This window comes from Hyperolius riggenbachi, chromosome 11 (genome assembly GCF_040937935.1).
Source record: "Hyperolius riggenbachi isolate aHypRig1 chromosome 11, aHypRig1.pri, whole genome shotgun sequence".
Classification (NCBI taxonomy): Eukaryota; Metazoa; Chordata; class Amphibia; order Anura; family Hyperoliidae; genus Hyperolius; species Hyperolius riggenbachi.
In genome coordinates this window covers 215,617,327-215,634,857 of record NC_090656.1, presented here as the reverse complement: position 1 = coordinate 215,634,857, position 17,531 = coordinate 215,617,327, and the positions used below count along the sequence as shown (strand labels likewise).

Here is a 17,531-nt window from a genome sequence, read left to right as displayed (position 1 = left end):
TAAAAGATAAGAGAGAAGAGAGAAGCTGCTCTAATCTAAATAATACACAGGCAGTGTGCAGAGAGGGGCCTGGAGGGGGGAGATGCATCACAGAACCACAACACTGAAGAACTTGGCAGCCTTCCAGACACAGGCTGACAAGTCTGACAAGAGAGAGATAAGTTGATTTATTACAGAGATGGTGATAGTAGAACGTGCTGCAGTAAGCCAGAACACCTTAGAATAGCTTTTGAAACTTGTAGGATGATAAAAAACAGGATGCAATTTTTGTTACGGAGTCTCTTTAAAGACAGGAGATGAGCATAGTGAATTGAGGCCAATATTTCCCACAATGCCACAATGTTCACATACAGAAAACTGTCAGGAGCTTTGTCATGACATCACACTGTGGGAGGGGTTTCACCAAATATCAGCCATACGTAACCCCCTGATGATCTATTTGAGAAAAAATAAAGATTTCTCATGGGAAAGGGGGTATCAGCTACTGATTGGGATGAAGTTCAATCCTTGGTTACATGAAAAAAAAAAAAAAGAGAGAGTTTAACTTACCTGGGGCTTCTACAAGCCCCCCGCAGACGTCCTGTGCCCATGCTGGGACAAATTGACTCTCCCCTGCAGCAAGATAGTTTTGTTTCTGGCTAGCCAGTGGCCACTAGGACTGCGCGGCCCTGGCCTCGATCACACTCCCATCGGCGTCACCATCCTGCGCATGCACAGTACGGCAACGTGAGCGAGCACGTCTGCGGCCAGGGCCCCGCAGGTGCAGCGGCCCACAAATCGGATTCAGGATTGGTTTGTCCCGGTGCGGGCACAGGACATCTGCCGGGGGGTGTGTGTGTGTGTGGGGGGGCTTCGGACGAAGCCCCAGGTAAGTGAAACTCTTTCCCCCACCCTCATTTAATACTGCTGTAATATATGATTTTGTAGGTTTATTCAGCTATCTGACACCCTGTCTTTAGATTCTCTTTCAAGGAAGAGTTAAGATTCATTAGGCATTTACAATGCAGGAAATTTACTAGGCGGATATTTAGCCGACAGAATAAACTGGGTTGTTCGCAGGAAGTGTGAGAGAGCAGCCCAGCGGTGGAGGCTGCCGCAGACCTTGCTGTGACCTTCAGCTTGCTAAAAGGCAAGGGCCGTCGCTTGTCACAGCCCAAACTATCGCCAATCTCCTGCCCTGCAGACGCTGCATATGTATGGGCGATGGGACGTGATCTGCGCTCTACTCTCGGGGTTTGCTGAGGCTACGGCTCTGGAGGAAGCCAGGACAGAGACGGAGAGCCTGCGATGTAAAAACAGATGTGAGGCTTATTTGTTAGGACGATGTGTCTGGCGGTACAGCAGCGAGGCGATACGATCTATGGAATGATGGAGAGAGGAGGACGGCGTGTTCCCGGCACTGCAATGCGGAGACAAGACCTGTGTGATGAGCGCAATACGCTTCCCCCTCGGCACAGTCTATAAACTTCCAGCAGACAAGGCTGCTCCTTCTGCGTGACAACACGCACGCCAACACTGTACTTAACGCAGGACTCCCCCTGCAGAGCCGTATACGGGATCAGCGCGTCAGGAAGACACGCCGGATGGATGAGGGACACATGCTGTGCGCCGGTACGCCTGACGCCGCGATGGCAGCTAGTGACGGAGATTGATGCTGCACAAGAGAAATGTGTCATTAATGCAGAGTTATAACAGATAAACAGGTGGAGGAGAACAGCCAAAAGTGTAACTGCAGTGATAAAACGCAGCCTGCAAGCATGTTCATAATCACCTCTTTATCAATAACATGATTATTCTATATCAATTACCATGAATCTGTAGCGTGATAAGCACAGGGCAGCTCCTTCCACTGTTTCCATGCAAATTAAGTATTTCTGTATTCGGCACTTCCTGCTTCTGCTGCCTTGCTAAGCACTCCAACTCCACCTGCATACAGTGGTGTGAAAAACTATTTGCCCCCTTCCTGATTTCTTATTCTTTTGCATGTTTGTCACACTTAAATGTTTCTGCTCATCAAAAACCGTTAACTATTAGTCAAAGATAACCTAATTGAACACAAAATGCATGAGAAAAAAAAACTCCAAATCTACATGGCCCTGTGTGAAAAAGTGATTGCCCCCCTTGTTAAAAAATAACTTAAAGGTGGTTTATTACACCTGAGTTCAATTTCTGTAGTTACCCCCAGGCCTGATTACTGCCACGCCTGTTTCAATCAAGAAATCACTTAAATAGGAGCTATCTGACACAGAGAAGTAGACCAAAAGCACCTCAAAAGCTAGACATCATGCCAAGATCCAAAGAAATTCAGGAACAAATGAGAACAAAAGTACTGTAATTGAAATCTATCAGTCTGGTAAAGGTTATAAAGCCATTTCTAAAGCTTTGGGACTTCAGCAAACCACAGTGAGAGCCATTATCCACAAATGGCAAACACATGGAACAGTGATGAACCTTCCCAGGAGTGGCCGGCCGACCAAAATTACCCCAAGAGCGCAGAGAAAACTCATCCGAGAGGCCACAAAAGACCCCAGGACAACATCTAAAGAACTGCAGGCCTCACTTGCCTCAATTAAGGTCAGTGTTCACGACTCCACCATAAGAAAGAGACTGGGCAAAAACGGCCTGCATGGAAGATATCCAGGGCGAAAACCACTTTTAAGCAAAAAGAACATTAAGGCTCGTCTCAATTTTGCTAAAAAAAACATCTCAATGATTGCCAAGACTTTTGGGAAAATACCTTGTGGACCGATGAAACAAAAGTTGAACTTTTTGGAAGGTGCGTGTCCCGTTACATCTGGCGTAGAAGTAACACAGCATTTCAGCAGAAGAACATCATACCAACAGTAAAATATGGTGGTGGTAGTGTGATGGTCTGGGGTTGTTTTGCTGCTTCAGGACCTGGAAGGCATGCTGTGATAGATGGAACCATGAATTCTACTGTCTGCCAAAAAATCCTGAAGGAGAATGTCCGGCCATCTGTTTGTCAACTCTTGGGTGCTGCAGCAGGACAATGACCCAAAACACACCAGCAAATTCACCTCTGAATGGCTGAAGAAAAACAATATAAAGACTTTGGAGAGGCCTAGTCAAAGTCCTGACCTGAATCCTATTGAGATGTTGTGGCATGACCTTAAAAAGGCGGTTTATGCCAGAAAACCCTCAAATAAAGCTTAATTACAACAATTCTGCAAAGATGAGTGGGCCAAAATTCCTCCAGAGCGCTGTAAAAGACTCGTTGCAAGTTATCGCAAATGCTTGATTGCAGTTATTGCTGCTAAGGGTGGCCCAACCAGTTATTAGATTCAGGGGGCAATTTCTTTTTCACACAGGGCCATGTAGGTTTTGAGGTTTTTTTCTCACTAAATAATAAAAAAACATCATTTAAAACTGCATTTTGTGTTCAATTAGGTTATCTTTGACTAATAGTTAACGGTTTTTGATGAGCAGAAACATTTAAGTGTGACAAACATGCAAAAGAATAAGAAATCAGGAAGGGGGCAAAAAGTTCTTCACACCACTGTATGTCTTCCCAGCCACTTCCTGCTCTGCTACTGTTGCACTGCTCCACTCTGCTCCTGCTAAACACACCAACTCAGCCTTAATATGTCTCCCCAGCCACTTCCTGCTCTGCTACTACTGCTGCCCTGCTCCACTCTGCTCCTGATAATCACTTCACCTACATATGTCTTCCCAGCCACTTCCTGCTCTGCTACTGATGCCCTGCTCCACTCTGCTCCTTCTAACCCTCCAACTCCACCTTCATATGTCTTCCCAGCTACTTCCTTCTCTGCTACTGCTGCCCTGCTCCACTCTGCTCCTGCTAATCACTCCAACTCCACCTTCATATGTCTTCCCAGCCACTTCCTGCTCTGCTACTGCTGCCCTGCTCCACTCTGCTCCTGAAAATCACTCCAACTCCACCTTCATAAGTCTTCCCAGCCACTTCCTGCTCTGCTACTGATGCCCTGCTCCACTCTGCTCCTTCTAACCCTCCAACTCCACCTTCATATGTCTTCCCAGCTACTTCCTACTCTGCTACTGCTGCCCTGCTCCACTCTGCTCCTGCTAATCACTCCAACTCCACCTTCATATGTCTTCCCAGCCACTCCCTGCTCTGCAACTGCTGCCCTGCTCCACTCTGCTCCTGCTAATCACTTCACCTTCATATGTCTTCCCAGCCACTTCCTGCTCTGCTACTACTGCTGCCTTGGCAGTTTTCTGCCTTTGTAAAGGCCACTAGAAGTTAGTGTGGATAGGAGGAGCCTCATAGTGTGGCCTTAGGGGTACTCTGTTCATGTCTATGCCAGTGAGCCAGCCTATCACAGAGAATAGAGGTAGAGAACGAAGTAGTGCAGTGCCAGCCACAGAACTGCTTACTGAGTTGGTCAGTCATTGCTGCATTGGGTTAAATAAAAATAACTGGGGTAACAGACATAGTAACAATTCCAACATTTGTATAGCACTTTTCTCCTGTTGAATTTAAAGCATTTGAAAGCTGCAGCCACTTAGTAGGCAGTAGAAGTGAGGGAGTGTTGCACAAAGACTCCTTACTGAATAAGTACTGGCTCACTGAATAGGAAGAACCAAGATTTGAACCCTGGTTTCTTATGTCAGGACCGGTGCCCTTAACAAGTATACCATCCAGCCACTGTAAGTGTCATTCTGGCTCTTTTTGACATTGGAATTAACAACAGAAGTCCACTTTAGTTTCCAATGATTGAAAGATGCCTAGTTCACAGGTGATCCACTTTCTCCAGCTCCAGACATTAATATAGCTGTGTTAGCTAGACTGTTAGCTGAACTAAGTGGATTTTCTGTTCTTATAAGCGTCAGGGTTTCTCCTTCACTCATCAAAACTGATGATTTTGCAATACGTTGATCACATCTGAATTCTATATCTCTACATTTCAAGGCCACCACTAATTATCCGATCACCATGTTGGCAGTAGAGTGGGCGGAGCCATGTTACCCCCTGGGAGGGATGGTGCCCATGTCTGCTCTCTCTAGGATCTATGTAACCTCTGCGGGATCTGTGCAGTCTGTTCTCTGTGATGGTGACCCTGTTATGTTCTCACCGCGCCTCCCTCAATGTACCTCACATAGGAGATTAATCAGTCTTTGCTTTGTCATTCAGGTTGTGTACTTTACAGCCACCTTCCCTTACGTGGTCCTGGTCATCCTCCTCATCCGAGGGGTCACCCTGCCGGGGGCCTGGGTCGGCATAAAGTACTTCATCACCCCCAACTGGGAGAAGCTGGGCGACGCTATGGTGAGTGTGATGCTCTAGTAATTGTGGGCGAGGGAAGAAAGAGGGGCAAACAATTCAAAGTGAAACTTCAAGGATAACCAATACAATTAGTATGACCTTCATATGTCTTCCCAGCCACTTCCTGCTCTGCTACTGCTGCCCTGCTCCACTCTGCTCCTGCTAATCACTCCAACTCCACCTTCATATGTCTTCCCAGCCACTTCCTGCTCTGCTGACCCGCTCCACTCTGCTCCTGCTAATCCCTCCAACTCCACCTTCATATGTCTTCCCAGCCACTTCCTGCTCTGCTGACCCGCTCCACTCTGCTCCTGCTAATTACTCCATCTCCACCTTCATATGTCATCCCAGCCACGTCCTGCTCTGCTACTGCTGCCCTGCTCCACTCTGCTCCTGCTAATCACTCCAACTCCACCTTCATATGTCTCCCCAGCCACTACCTGCTCTGCTACTGCTTCCCTGCTCCACTCTGCTCCTGCTAATCACTCCAACTCCACCTTCATATGTCTTCCCAGCCACTTCCTGCTCTGCTACTGCTGCCCTGCTCCACTCTGCTCCTGCTAATCACTCCAACTCCACCTTCATATGTCTCCCCAGCCACTCCCTGCTCTGCTACTGCTGCCCTGCTCCACTCTGCTCCTGCTAATTACTCCAACTCCACCTTCATATGTCTTCCCAGCAACTTCCTGCTCTGCTACTGCCCTGCTCCACTCTGCCCCGGCTAATCACTCCAACTCCACCTTCATATGTCTTCCCAGCCACTTCCTGCTCTGCTACTGCTGCCCTGCTCCACTCTGCTCCTGCTAATCACTCCAGCTCCACCTTCATATGTCTTCCCAGCCACTTCCTGCTCAGCTACTGCAGCCCTGCTAATCACTCCAACTCCACCTACATATGTCTCCCCAGCCACTTCCTCCTCTGCTACTGCTGCCCTGCTCCACTCTGCTCCTGCTAATCACTCCAACTCCACCTACATATATCTCCCCAGCCACTTCCTGCTCTGCTACTGCTGCCCTGCTCCACTCTGCTCCTGCTAATCACTCCAGCTCCACCTTCATTTGTCTTCCCAGCCACTTCCTACTCTGCTACTGCTGCCCTGCTCCACTCTGCTCCTGCTAAACACTCCAACTCCACCTTCATAGGTCTTCCCAGCCACTTCCTACTCTGCTACTGCTGCCCTGCTCCACTCTGCTCCTGCTAATCACTCCAACTCCACCTTCATAGGTCTTCCCAGCCACTTCCTACTCTGCTACTGCTTCCCTGCTCCACTCTGCTCCTGCTAATCACTCCAACTCCACCTTCATATGTCTCCCCAGCCACTTCCTGCTCTGCTACTGCTGCCCTGCTCCACTCTGCTCCTGCTAATCACTCCAACTCCACCTTCATATGTCTCCCCAGCCACTTCCTGCACTGCTACTGCTGCTCTGCTCCACTCTGCTCCTGCTAATCACTCCAACTCCACCTTCATATGTCTCCCCGGCCACTTCCTGCACTGCTACTGCTGCTCTGCTCCACTCTGCTCCTGCTAATCACTCCAACTCCACCTTCATATGTCTCCCCAGCCACTTCCTGCACTGCTACTGCTGCTCTGCTCCTGCTAATCACTCCAACTCCACCTTCATATGTCTTTCCAGCCACTTCCTGCTCTGCTACTGCTGCCCTGCTCCACTTTGCTCCTGCCAAGCATGCCAACCCCACCTCATGTGTCTTCCCAGCCACTTCCTGCTCTGCTACTGCTGCCCTGCTCCACTCTGCTCCTACTAATTACTCCACCTACATATGTTTCCCCAGCCACTACCTGCTCTGCTACTGCTGCCCTGCTCCACTCTGCTCCTGCTAATCACTCCAACTCCACCTTCATACCTCTCCCCAGCCACTTCCTGCTCTGCTACTACTGCTGCCCTGCTCCACTCTGCTCCTGATAATCACTTCAACTCCACCTTCATATGTCTCCCCAGCCACTTCCTGCTCTGCTACTGCTGACCTGCTCCACTCTGCTCCTGCTAATCACTCCAACTACACCTTCATATGTCTTCTCAGCCACTTCCTGCTCTGCTACTGCTGATCTCTCCAGCTTCAAATTATTAGGTTTTCCAGCCGCTTCCTGCTCCACCACTGCTTTCCTGCTCTACTTTACTCTGCTCCTACTAAACACTCCAACTCCAAGAAAGTAAACACTGAGAATCCCCCATTGGAGATGGACTAGCCAAAAACCTGTCAGATTTTGCCTACTGTAAGTAACAGCAACATGGGAGAACAAGAAATTTATAGTGTTTTTTACTCTGGTAGAAATGTACTCCTTATCAATATATATTTTTAAAATTTTAAAAAATGTTCGCAATATTGGTCTTTAACCACTTGAGGACCACAGTCTTTCTACCCCTTAAGGACCAGACCACCTAAATGAATTTTACCTCCTTTTCTTGTCACTAATAAAGCTTTCTTTTGGTGCTATTTGATTGCTGCTGCGAGTTTTAGTTTTTATTATATTCATCAAAAAAGACTTGAATTTTGTCAAAAAAATGATTTTTTTTTACTTTCTGTGCTGACATTTTTCAAATAAAGTAAAATTTCTGTATACATTTTTGTTCAAATTTATTGTGCTACATGTCTTTGATTAAAAAAAATCCATTCAGTGTATATTTATTGGTTTCGGTAAAAGTTATAGCGTTTACAAACTATGGTGCCAAAAGTGAATTTTCCCATTTTGAAGCATCTCTGACTTTTTTGACCACCTGTCATGTTTCATGAGGGGCTAGAATTCCAGGATAGTATAAATACCCCCCAAATGACCCCATTTTGGAAAGAAGACATCCCAAAGTATTCACTGAGAGGCATGGTGAGTTCATAGAAGATTTTATTTTTTGTCAAAAGTTAGCGGAAAATTACACTTTGTGACAGAAAAAAAAAAGTTTCCATTCCTTCTAACTTGCGACAAAAAAAAAAAATGAAATCTGCCACGGACTCACCATGCTCCTCTCTGAATACCTTGAAGTGTCTACTTTCCAAAATGGGGTCATTTGTGGGGTGTGTTTACTGTCCTGGCATTTTGGGGGGTGCCTAATTGTAAGCACCCCTGTAAAGCCTAAAGGTGCTCATTGGACTTTGGGCCCCTTAGCGCAGTTAGGCTTCAAAAAAGTGCCACACATGTGGTATTGCCGTACTCAGGAGAAGTAGTATAATGTGTTTTGGGGTGTATTTTTACACCTACCCATGCTGGGTGGGAGAAAGATCTCTGTAAATGACAATGTTTTGATTTTTTTTACACACAATTGTCCATTTACAGAGATATTTCTCCCACCCAGCATCGGTATGTTTAAAAATACACCCCAAAACACATTATACTACTTCTCCTGAGTACGGCGATACCACAAGTGACCCCATTTTAGAAAGAAGACACCCCAAGGTATTCCGTTAGGAGTATGGTGAGTTCATAGAAGATTTAATTTGTTGTCACAAGTTAGCGGAAAATGACACTTTGTGAACAAAAAACAATTAAAATCAATTTCCGCTAACTTGTGACAAAAAAAAAAAAAAAATCTTCTATGAACTCACCATACTCCTAACGGAATACCTTGGGATGTCTACTTTCTAAAATGGGGTCATTTGTGGGGTTCCTATACTGCCCTGGCATTTTAGGGGCCCTAAACCGTGAGGAGTAGTCTTGAAACCAAATGTCGCAAAATGACCAGTGAATTCCTAAAGGTACTCATTGCATATAGGAAAAGAGGTCCTGGAACTCAACAGGTATTGACGTAATGAAAACCACTAAGTGGGAGCACGGGACTGAAAGGGTTAGAGACTAGAAAAATGTATTGAGTCAGGCCCTGCTTCACATTCAATAAACAACTTTATTCAAAAAGGTGAACAACACTGTATTGACACTAAGTGCCTCTTTAAAACCATTAAAACACTCACTGCAGATGTTAAACACGCAGAAACCAAATGTCGCAAAATGACCAGTGAGTTCATAAAGGTACTCATTGGACTTTGGGCCCCTTAGCGCAGTTAGACTGCAAAAAAGTGCCACACATGTGGTATCGCCGTACTCGAGAGAAGTAGTATAATGTGTTTTGGGGTGTATTTTTACATATAACCATGCTGTTTGAGAGAAATATCTCTGTAAATGATAAATTTTTGATTTTTTTTTTTTTACACACAATTGTCCATTTACAGAGAGATTTCTCTCACCCAGCATGGGTATGTGTAAAAATACATCCCAAAACACATTATACTACTTCTCCTGAGTACGGCAATACCACGTGTGACACTTTTTTGCAGCCTAGGTGCGCTAAGGGGCCCAACGTCCTATTCACAGGTAATTTTGAGGCATTTGTTTTCTAGACTACTCCTCACGGTTTAGGGCCCCTAAAATGCCAGGGCAGTATAGGAACCCCACAAGTGACCCCATTTTAGAAAGAAGACACCCCAAGGTATTCCGTTAGGTGTATGGTGAGTTCATAGAAGATTTTATTTTTTGTCACAAGTTAGTGAAAAATGACACTTTGTGGGAAAAAAACAAAAATCAATTTCTGCTAACTTTTGAATTGATAAGGGGGGGGGGGGGGGGGGTGTCTGAGGGCAATCTGAGCATGTGGGCGGGTGATTGGGTGCCCGCAAGGGGCAGATTAGGGTTCAATCTGATGGGTAACAGTGACAGGTGGTGATAGGGGGTGATTGATGGGTAATTAGTGGGTGTTTAGAGGAGAGAACAGATGTAAACAATGCACTTGGGAGGTGATCTGACATCGGATCTGCGGGCGATCTGATGGTGTGGGTGAGTGATCAGATTGTCCGCAAGGGGCAGGTTAGGGGCTGATTGATGAGTGGCAGTGACAGGGGGTGATTGATGGGTGATTGACAGGTGATCAGTGGGTTATTACAGGGGGATAGAGGCATACAGTACACAGGGGGGGGGGGGGTCTGGGGAGAATCTGAGGGGTGGGGGGGTGATCAGGAGGGAGCAGGGGGCAGTTTAGGGCATAAAAAAAAATAGCGTTGACAGATAGTGACAGGGAGTGATTGATGGGTGATTAGGGGGGTGATTGGGTGCAAACAGTGGTCTGGGGGGTGGGCAGGGGGGGGTCTGAGGGGTGCTGTGGGCGATCAGAGGGAAGGGGGGGGGGGGAGATCAGTGTGCTTGGGTGCAGACTAGGGTGGCTGCAGCCTGCCCTGGTGGTCCCTCGGACACTGGGACCACCAGGGCAGGAGGCAGCCTGTATAATAGGCTTTGTATACGTTACAAAGCCTATTATATATTTAGTTACCGGCGATCCGGGCAGCTAGTAACCCGCCGGCGCTTCCGAATGGCCGGCGGGTTACAGCCCGAGGGGGCGGAGCCTGTCGCTGGCGGGTGATCGTGTCACAAATGACGCATTCGCCGCATAACCACGCCCGCCGCCGCCCCCGCCGCCGATGGGCGTATTGCGGTCGTTTAGGCCCAAGCCTTTGCCTGCCGCTATCGGCTGGGGGCAGTCCTTAAGTGGTTAAATAATAGGAGCTGAATTGAACTGACTTCTTCCTGAAGAACTACTTTAAAGTCCCACAACACACAATGTAAAGCCTTTATTTCCCATATAGTTGATGAAAATACAATGGTGTTTACTTAGGCAGATTAGCCTATCTAATTAGTTCTTATCAGCAACTGTGAATAGACTGCAGGAGAGCTCTGCAGAGGCAGCACTCCATATAGTAAACACCGAGGATTAACCCTTTCAGTGCTAAGAGTGAAACCAAGTAAAACATCAGGTTTTTTTTTGTTACAATTTCTATAACTTGTAATGTGATTCAAGCAGTCACCACCTGCTGATGTCCCCTTAGGATGGCTGTCCTGGAGTATTGTAATTGGTGAGTTGTATTTCTTTATAATTCCCCATCAGGTCTGCATTGCTGAGAGTGCTGTTATTGGTCACATAAGATTTTGAAATGATTGGTGGATGTTAATTGCGGCTATTTAAAGCGGACCTGAACTCAGAACTTCTTCTCTGCTCTAAAAGATAACCTTTACAGAAAAAAACATAGGTTTGTTACAGCTGATACAAATCCTGCAATAAATCTGCAGCGTGGCTACTTCCTTCTTTCATGGAAGCATATTGTTAACATCCTGTGTTTACCAATCAGCTACTCTGCCAAGGCAGCCAGCTGACACAGCTGAGAGATCAAATTACAGTTGAGATTAGCCACAGATGAGACAAACTCTCTAAATACACACAGGGTGCATTTCTCTACGTTTTCCTTCTGTCCTGTGCAAGAGTTCAGGTCAGCTTTAAAGAGACTCTGTAACAACAAAAACCTCCCCTGGGGGGTACTCACCTCGGGTGGGGGAAGCCTCCGGATCCTAATGAGGCTTCCCACGCCGTCCTGCGTCCCTCGGGGGTCTCGCCGAAGCCCTCCGAACAGCCGGCGACTGTGCCGACTGCCAGTTCAATATTTACCTTTGCTGGCTCCAGCGGGGGCGCTGTGGCGACTTTCGGTGGGAAATAGACGGAAATACCCGATCTCCGTCGGGTCCGCTCTACTGCGCAGGCGCCGGAAACTTGCGCCTGCGCAGTAGAGCAGACCCGACGGCGATCGGGTATTTCCGCCTACTTCGGCGCCGACAGCCATCAGAGCGCCTGCGCAGGAGCCAGGAAGGTAAATATTGCGTCATGGCTGTACGGAGGGCTACAGCGAGACCCCCGAGGGACGCAGGACGGCGTAGGAAGCCTCATAAGGATCCTGAGGCTTCCCCCACCCGAGGTGAGTACCCCCCAGGGGCCGTTTTGTCGTTACAGTTCCTCTTTAAGTAAGGAAATCATCCTTTGTACTTTGACACATGGCTCAAAAGCTTGAAATGGCAGGCAGTCGCTGGGGCCATGCTTTTATTCACTGGATGTCATTTTTAACCAGGTTTTGAATAAAGAGCTAAATTTTAACAAGGTGGTACTTTTTTTTTTTTTTTGCAAGATAAGTCCCTTGGTACAGTCAGTGACTTAAAGAGAACCCGAGGTGTGTTTAAAGAATGTTATCTGCATACAGAAGCTGGATCTGCCTATACAGCCCAGCCTCTGTTGCTATCCCAAACCCCACTAAGGTCCCCCTGCACTCTACAATCCCTCATAAATCACAGCCATGCTGTGAGGCTGTGTTTACATCTGTAGTGTCAGTCTCAGCTGCTCCCCCGCCTCCTGCATAGCTCCGGTCCCTGCCCCCGTCTCTTCCCTCCAATCAGCAGGGAGGGAAGGGATGCAGGCGGGGACTGGAGTTCTGCAGGAGGCGGGGAGAGCAGCAGACTGACACTATAGAGATAAACACAGCCAGCTCTGACAAGCTGTTTGTCAGCAGCGTAGCTGTGATTTATGAGGGATTGCAGAGTGCAGGGGGACCTTAGGGGGGTTTGGGATAGCAACAGAGGCTGGGCTGTATAGGCAGATCCAGCCTCTGTATGCAGATAATATTCTTCAAACCCACCTCGGGTTCTCTTTAAGCTTTGGCTAAATTGTCCTTTGTTCATGGTTACTCCTACACACATGTTGTTGCTTAAATTGTAAAAAAAAGATTTTTTTCCCCCACAAAGATTATCATGCTGTGGCTAATTTAGAGCAAGTTCTGAGTTTAGTTCCACTTTGAAGCTGGATTGTCAGCCATAAAATCAAATTCCATTTACCCACTGCTCTGTGTTTATTATGCAGTCTGCAACCTGTCCCTGCATTGTAAACATTCCAATATAATCATAAATGTTTCTGCTGTAATGAATGTTATCTCAGTCAGCCTGGCTTTATTAGGTAAATTGCCGAGGAGAGGGAAGCTGGTTATCTCCCCTCCCACATTCCTGCTCCACACTGATTGGCTGAGGGCAGTTCAGTGTGTAGCTGCTGAAATAGGTTCTATGCTGTGCTCACATATGTTTACAAAGTAAGCTAGATATGAAAGTGCGCTTTCTAAAAGAAAAAAAAAAAAAAAAAAAAAGAGTAAGGCCCCGTTTACACTTAATCAGTTGGTATGCGTCAGTACGCGTTTTTTCTATAGCAGTGCATTGGGAAGAAGATTTCGGTGAAAACGGGTTAAGTGTAAAAGAGGCCATAGGAAAACATGGGCAATACATTGAAAATCAGTTTTTTTTCAGTTATAACTGAGAGCACCTGATTAAGTGTAAAAGGACCCTAAGGAGAAAAATGACATCAAGACTGGCTTCAGTCAGATGCAGTAAAGACGGGAAATGCCTGGAACAGTATAATATATATATATATATATATATATATATATATATATATATATATACACACACACACACACACACACACACACACACACACACACACACACAGTGGCATGAAAAAGTATTCCACCCCCCCCCCCCCCCCCCCCCCCCCCTGAAGTTCTCCACATTTTGTCACATTACTGCCACAAACTTGAATCAATTTTATTGGAATTCCCCGTGACAGACCAATACAAAGTGGTGTACACGTGAGAAGTGGAACGAAAAATCATACATCATTCCAAACATTTTTTACAAATAAATAACTGCAAAGTGGGGTGTGCGTAATTATTCAGCCCCCTGAGTCAATACTTTGTAGAACCACCTTTTGCTGCAATTACAGCTGCCAGTCTTTTAGGGTATGTCTCTACCAGCTTTGCACATCTAGAGACTGAAATAATTGCCCATTCTTCTTTGCAAAACAGCTCCAACTCAGTCAGATTAGATGGACAGCGTTTGTGAACAGCAGTTTTCAGATCTTGCCACAGATTCTCGATTGGATTTATATCTGGACTTTAACTGGGCCATTCTAACACATAAATAAGTTTTGTTTTAAAACATTCCATTGTTGCCCTGGCTTTATGTTTAGGGTCGTTGTCCTGCTGGAAGGTGAACATGCACCCCAGTCTCAAGTCTTTTGCAGACTCCAAGAGGTTTTCTTCCAAGATTGCCCTGTATTTGGCTCCATCCATCTTCCCATCAACTCTGACCAGCTTCCCTGTCCCTGCTGAAGAGAAGCACCCCCAGAGCATGATGCTGCCACCACCATATTTCACAGTGGGGATAGTGTGTTCAGAGTGATGTGCGCTGTTAGTTTTCCGCCACACATAGTGTTTTGCATTTTGGCCAAAAAGTTCAATTTTGGTCTCATCTGACCAGAGCCCCTTCTTCCACATGGTTGCTGTGTCCCCCACATAGCTTGTGGCAAACTGCAAATGGGACTTCTTATGCTTTTCTGTTAACAATGGCTTTCTTCTTGCCACTCTTCCATAAAGGTCAACTTTCTGCAGTGCACGACTAATAGTTGTCCTATGGACAGATTCCCCCACCTGAGCTATAGATCTCAGCAGCTCATCCAGAGTCACCATGGGCCTCTTGACTGCATTTCTGATCAGCGCTCTCCTTGTTCGGCCTGTGAGTTTAGGTGGACAGCCTTGTCTTGGTAGGTTTACAGTTGTGTCATACTCCTTCCATTTCTGAATGATCGCTTGAACTGTGCTCCGTGGGATGTTCAAAGCTTTGGAAATCTTTTTGAAGCCTAAGCCTGCTTTAAATTTCTCAACGTTATCCCTGACCTATCTGGTGTGTTCTTTGGAATTCATGGTGGTGTTGTTCCCAAGATTCTCTTAGACAACCTCTGAGGCCCTCACAGAGCAGCTGTATTTGAACTGACATTACATTACACACAGGTGCATTCTATTTAGTCATTAACACTCATCAGGCAATGTCTATGGACAACTGACTGCACTCAGACCAAAGGGGGCTGAATAATTACGCACACCCCACTTTGCAGTTATATATTTGTAAAAAATGTTTGGAATCCTGTATGATTTTCGTTCCACTTCTCACGTGTACACCACTTTGTATTGGTCTTTCACCTGGAATTCCAATAAAATTGATTCATGTTTGTGGCAGTAATGAGACAAAATGCGGAAAACTTCAAGGGGGCCGAATACTTTTGCAACCCACTGTATATATATATATATATATATATATATATATATATATATATAGTAGATTCACTGAAATCAAAACATGGACAGTACTATTCATATGTTATGTATGTAGAACAAGTATTTATCCACTTGTATATGTGTTTTTTTCCCCCTGGGATAGTATGGCTGTCCCTGCTGCTTTAAGGTTACAATATGGCTGCCATCTGGATGTCCGCTCCAACCAACCAACCAACCAACCAACCAACAGCCCCTGATCTTATTACCTGCTTTGACTTGGATGGGCCGCTCCAGCAAGAAGACCGTCTGCTTCCAGTGGGTCTTGGTGCTCTTTGGACTGGTGGAGAAGGAGACCTGTGGATACAGAGCGCTGTCATTAACATCATGCTACATTACTTTATTACATGATGAAACACGCAAGCCTTTATATGCTTACAACAACAGAAAGCGAATGGCCTCATTCCCACATATAGCCCCGGGCAGGAAATAAATTCACGCTCCCCCTCATAATTAATGTGGACTGGCGCCTGCATGTACTTACTGGCGTATGACAATTCTTCCCGAAGAACACGTCAAAATAGCCGAGCAGGGCCTACAAAACACAAGTGATCAGTCAATGCAAATTACTGCAAACGACAGCAGAACAATATGTACTGACTAATGGCAAATTAATATATACTATTATCAAAGCGAAACCTCATCCACAGAAAGGACAGACTTATCAAAAGCAAAGAAAGTTATCACAGTCAGAGGTGTCACTCGAGTTGGTGTCACCTGGTGCAGAAACTCATGGTGTCACCTCTCTCTTACCCCATGAACCTCCAACCTCACAGGCTAAACAAAACCAATAATACTTTTTTTTGTCTATTCACATACCCTAAAGGCAGCCATACACTGGTCGATTGCCACCAGATCGACCAACAGATAGATCCCTCTCTGATCGAACCTGATCACAGAGGGATCTATTGGCTGCTCATACACTGCATACAGATTTTTAATCGGTTTCAGCATGAAATCGATTTACAACCTGTGGAACTGCCACCTGCTCACGCTCCGCGTGTGCTCGCCCTGCCCGCCGTTATACATTACCTGTCTGCAGGCGCGAGTCCTCGGGTCCCCACAGTCTCATTTCTTACCGCGTACTCCATCTTCTCTTCACTTGATGTCACAAGCGGAAAGTTCAAACAGTAGAGCGCCCTCTACTGTTTGAACTTCGCTTTCTCACAGGCCGGGACAGGAAGTGAAGAAAAGATGCTGGAAGAAGCGAGAGACACCTTTACTCCACTCTCCCTTAGCCTGGATCTTGAAGTCACCCCCTCTGCTGGTGACAAATGGTACAGTCCTCCCCTACTACACCCCCCTAGTGACACCACCGGTCACAGTTGCCCAATATATTCAATCAGGTCTTTGCTAAAAAGTGGCTATACGCAGGATGATTTACAAATGAAGGGATGGATGATTGATTTAAATCGATCTTTTCAATTATCGTTTTGAAGCTGACCCCTATCCTAAAGAGCAGTAAAACCGCGATTGGATTTGTTAGCTGCATCAATCAAATCTGTTCAAATCCACCTCCCTGTGTGTTTTAGTACAAACTGGAATGGACTAATAATTTTTAAAAATATTAAATTATAAAAAGGGTTGTTGAGCACTGATTTAGGTTTGTAACAATTTTCAATAAAAACTGAATCCTAACACAAGAATGCCATATAATATTTGGAGATACTCTCCACCCCTTAAAGAGACTCTGAAGTCTCGCTAAAATGAGGTTTTTATTTTAAAAACCTCATTAACATTATAGTCTCATCTAAAACGCAGGATTCCCGCGGCTGCAAACCCCCTCGATCACCCCAAACTCACGGGGATACGGGCAGGCAACTTCCGCATAGAGGCAGCGCGGTTCTGCCTCTATGCGCGTCAATCAGCGCCGGATCGCCACTTCTCCCCCGCCCCTCTCCGTCTTCTTTCACTGAGAAGGGCGGGGAGAGGCGGAGATACGCGCTGATTGACGCGCATAGAGGCGACAGCAAAATCCACGACCAAGAAAGTCCTGGGTTTTGCCTGTCCTGTACCACCGTGAGTTTGGGGTGATCCAGGGGTTTCCAGCCGCGGGAATGTGGCGTTTTAGGTGAGACTATAAGGTTAATGAGGTTTTTAAAATAAAAACCTCAATTTAGCAAGACTTCAGAGTCTCTTTAAAGGATACTTAAAGTAATTGAGAGGAATATGGAGGCCATGTTTATTTTCTTTTACACAATACCAGTTGCCGAGCATCTGCTGAGCTTTCATGCACTGTCTGAATCACACACCTGAAACTAGCATGTAGCAAATCCAATCAAAGATCTGATCTGCATGC

At 46.1% G+C, this 17,531-nt stretch overlaps 1 protein-coding gene across 1 annotated transcript in view; it reads right to left on the bottom strand.

Moving 5' to 3' along the window:
- Window positions 1-17,531, bottom strand: part of PRMT3 (protein arginine methyltransferase 3) — a 186,546-nt gene that overhangs the window by 32,931 nt on the left and 136,084 nt on the right. The window contains exons 14-15 of the mRNA XM_068261584.1: window positions 15,717-15,767; window positions 15,442-15,529 (exon numbers count right to left, since the gene is read on the bottom strand). Coding sequence (XP_068117685.1) covers window positions 15,442-15,529; window positions 15,717-15,767 — 139 coding nt within the window. The remainder of the gene's footprint in view (window positions 1-15,441; window positions 15,530-15,716; window positions 15,768-17,531) is intronic.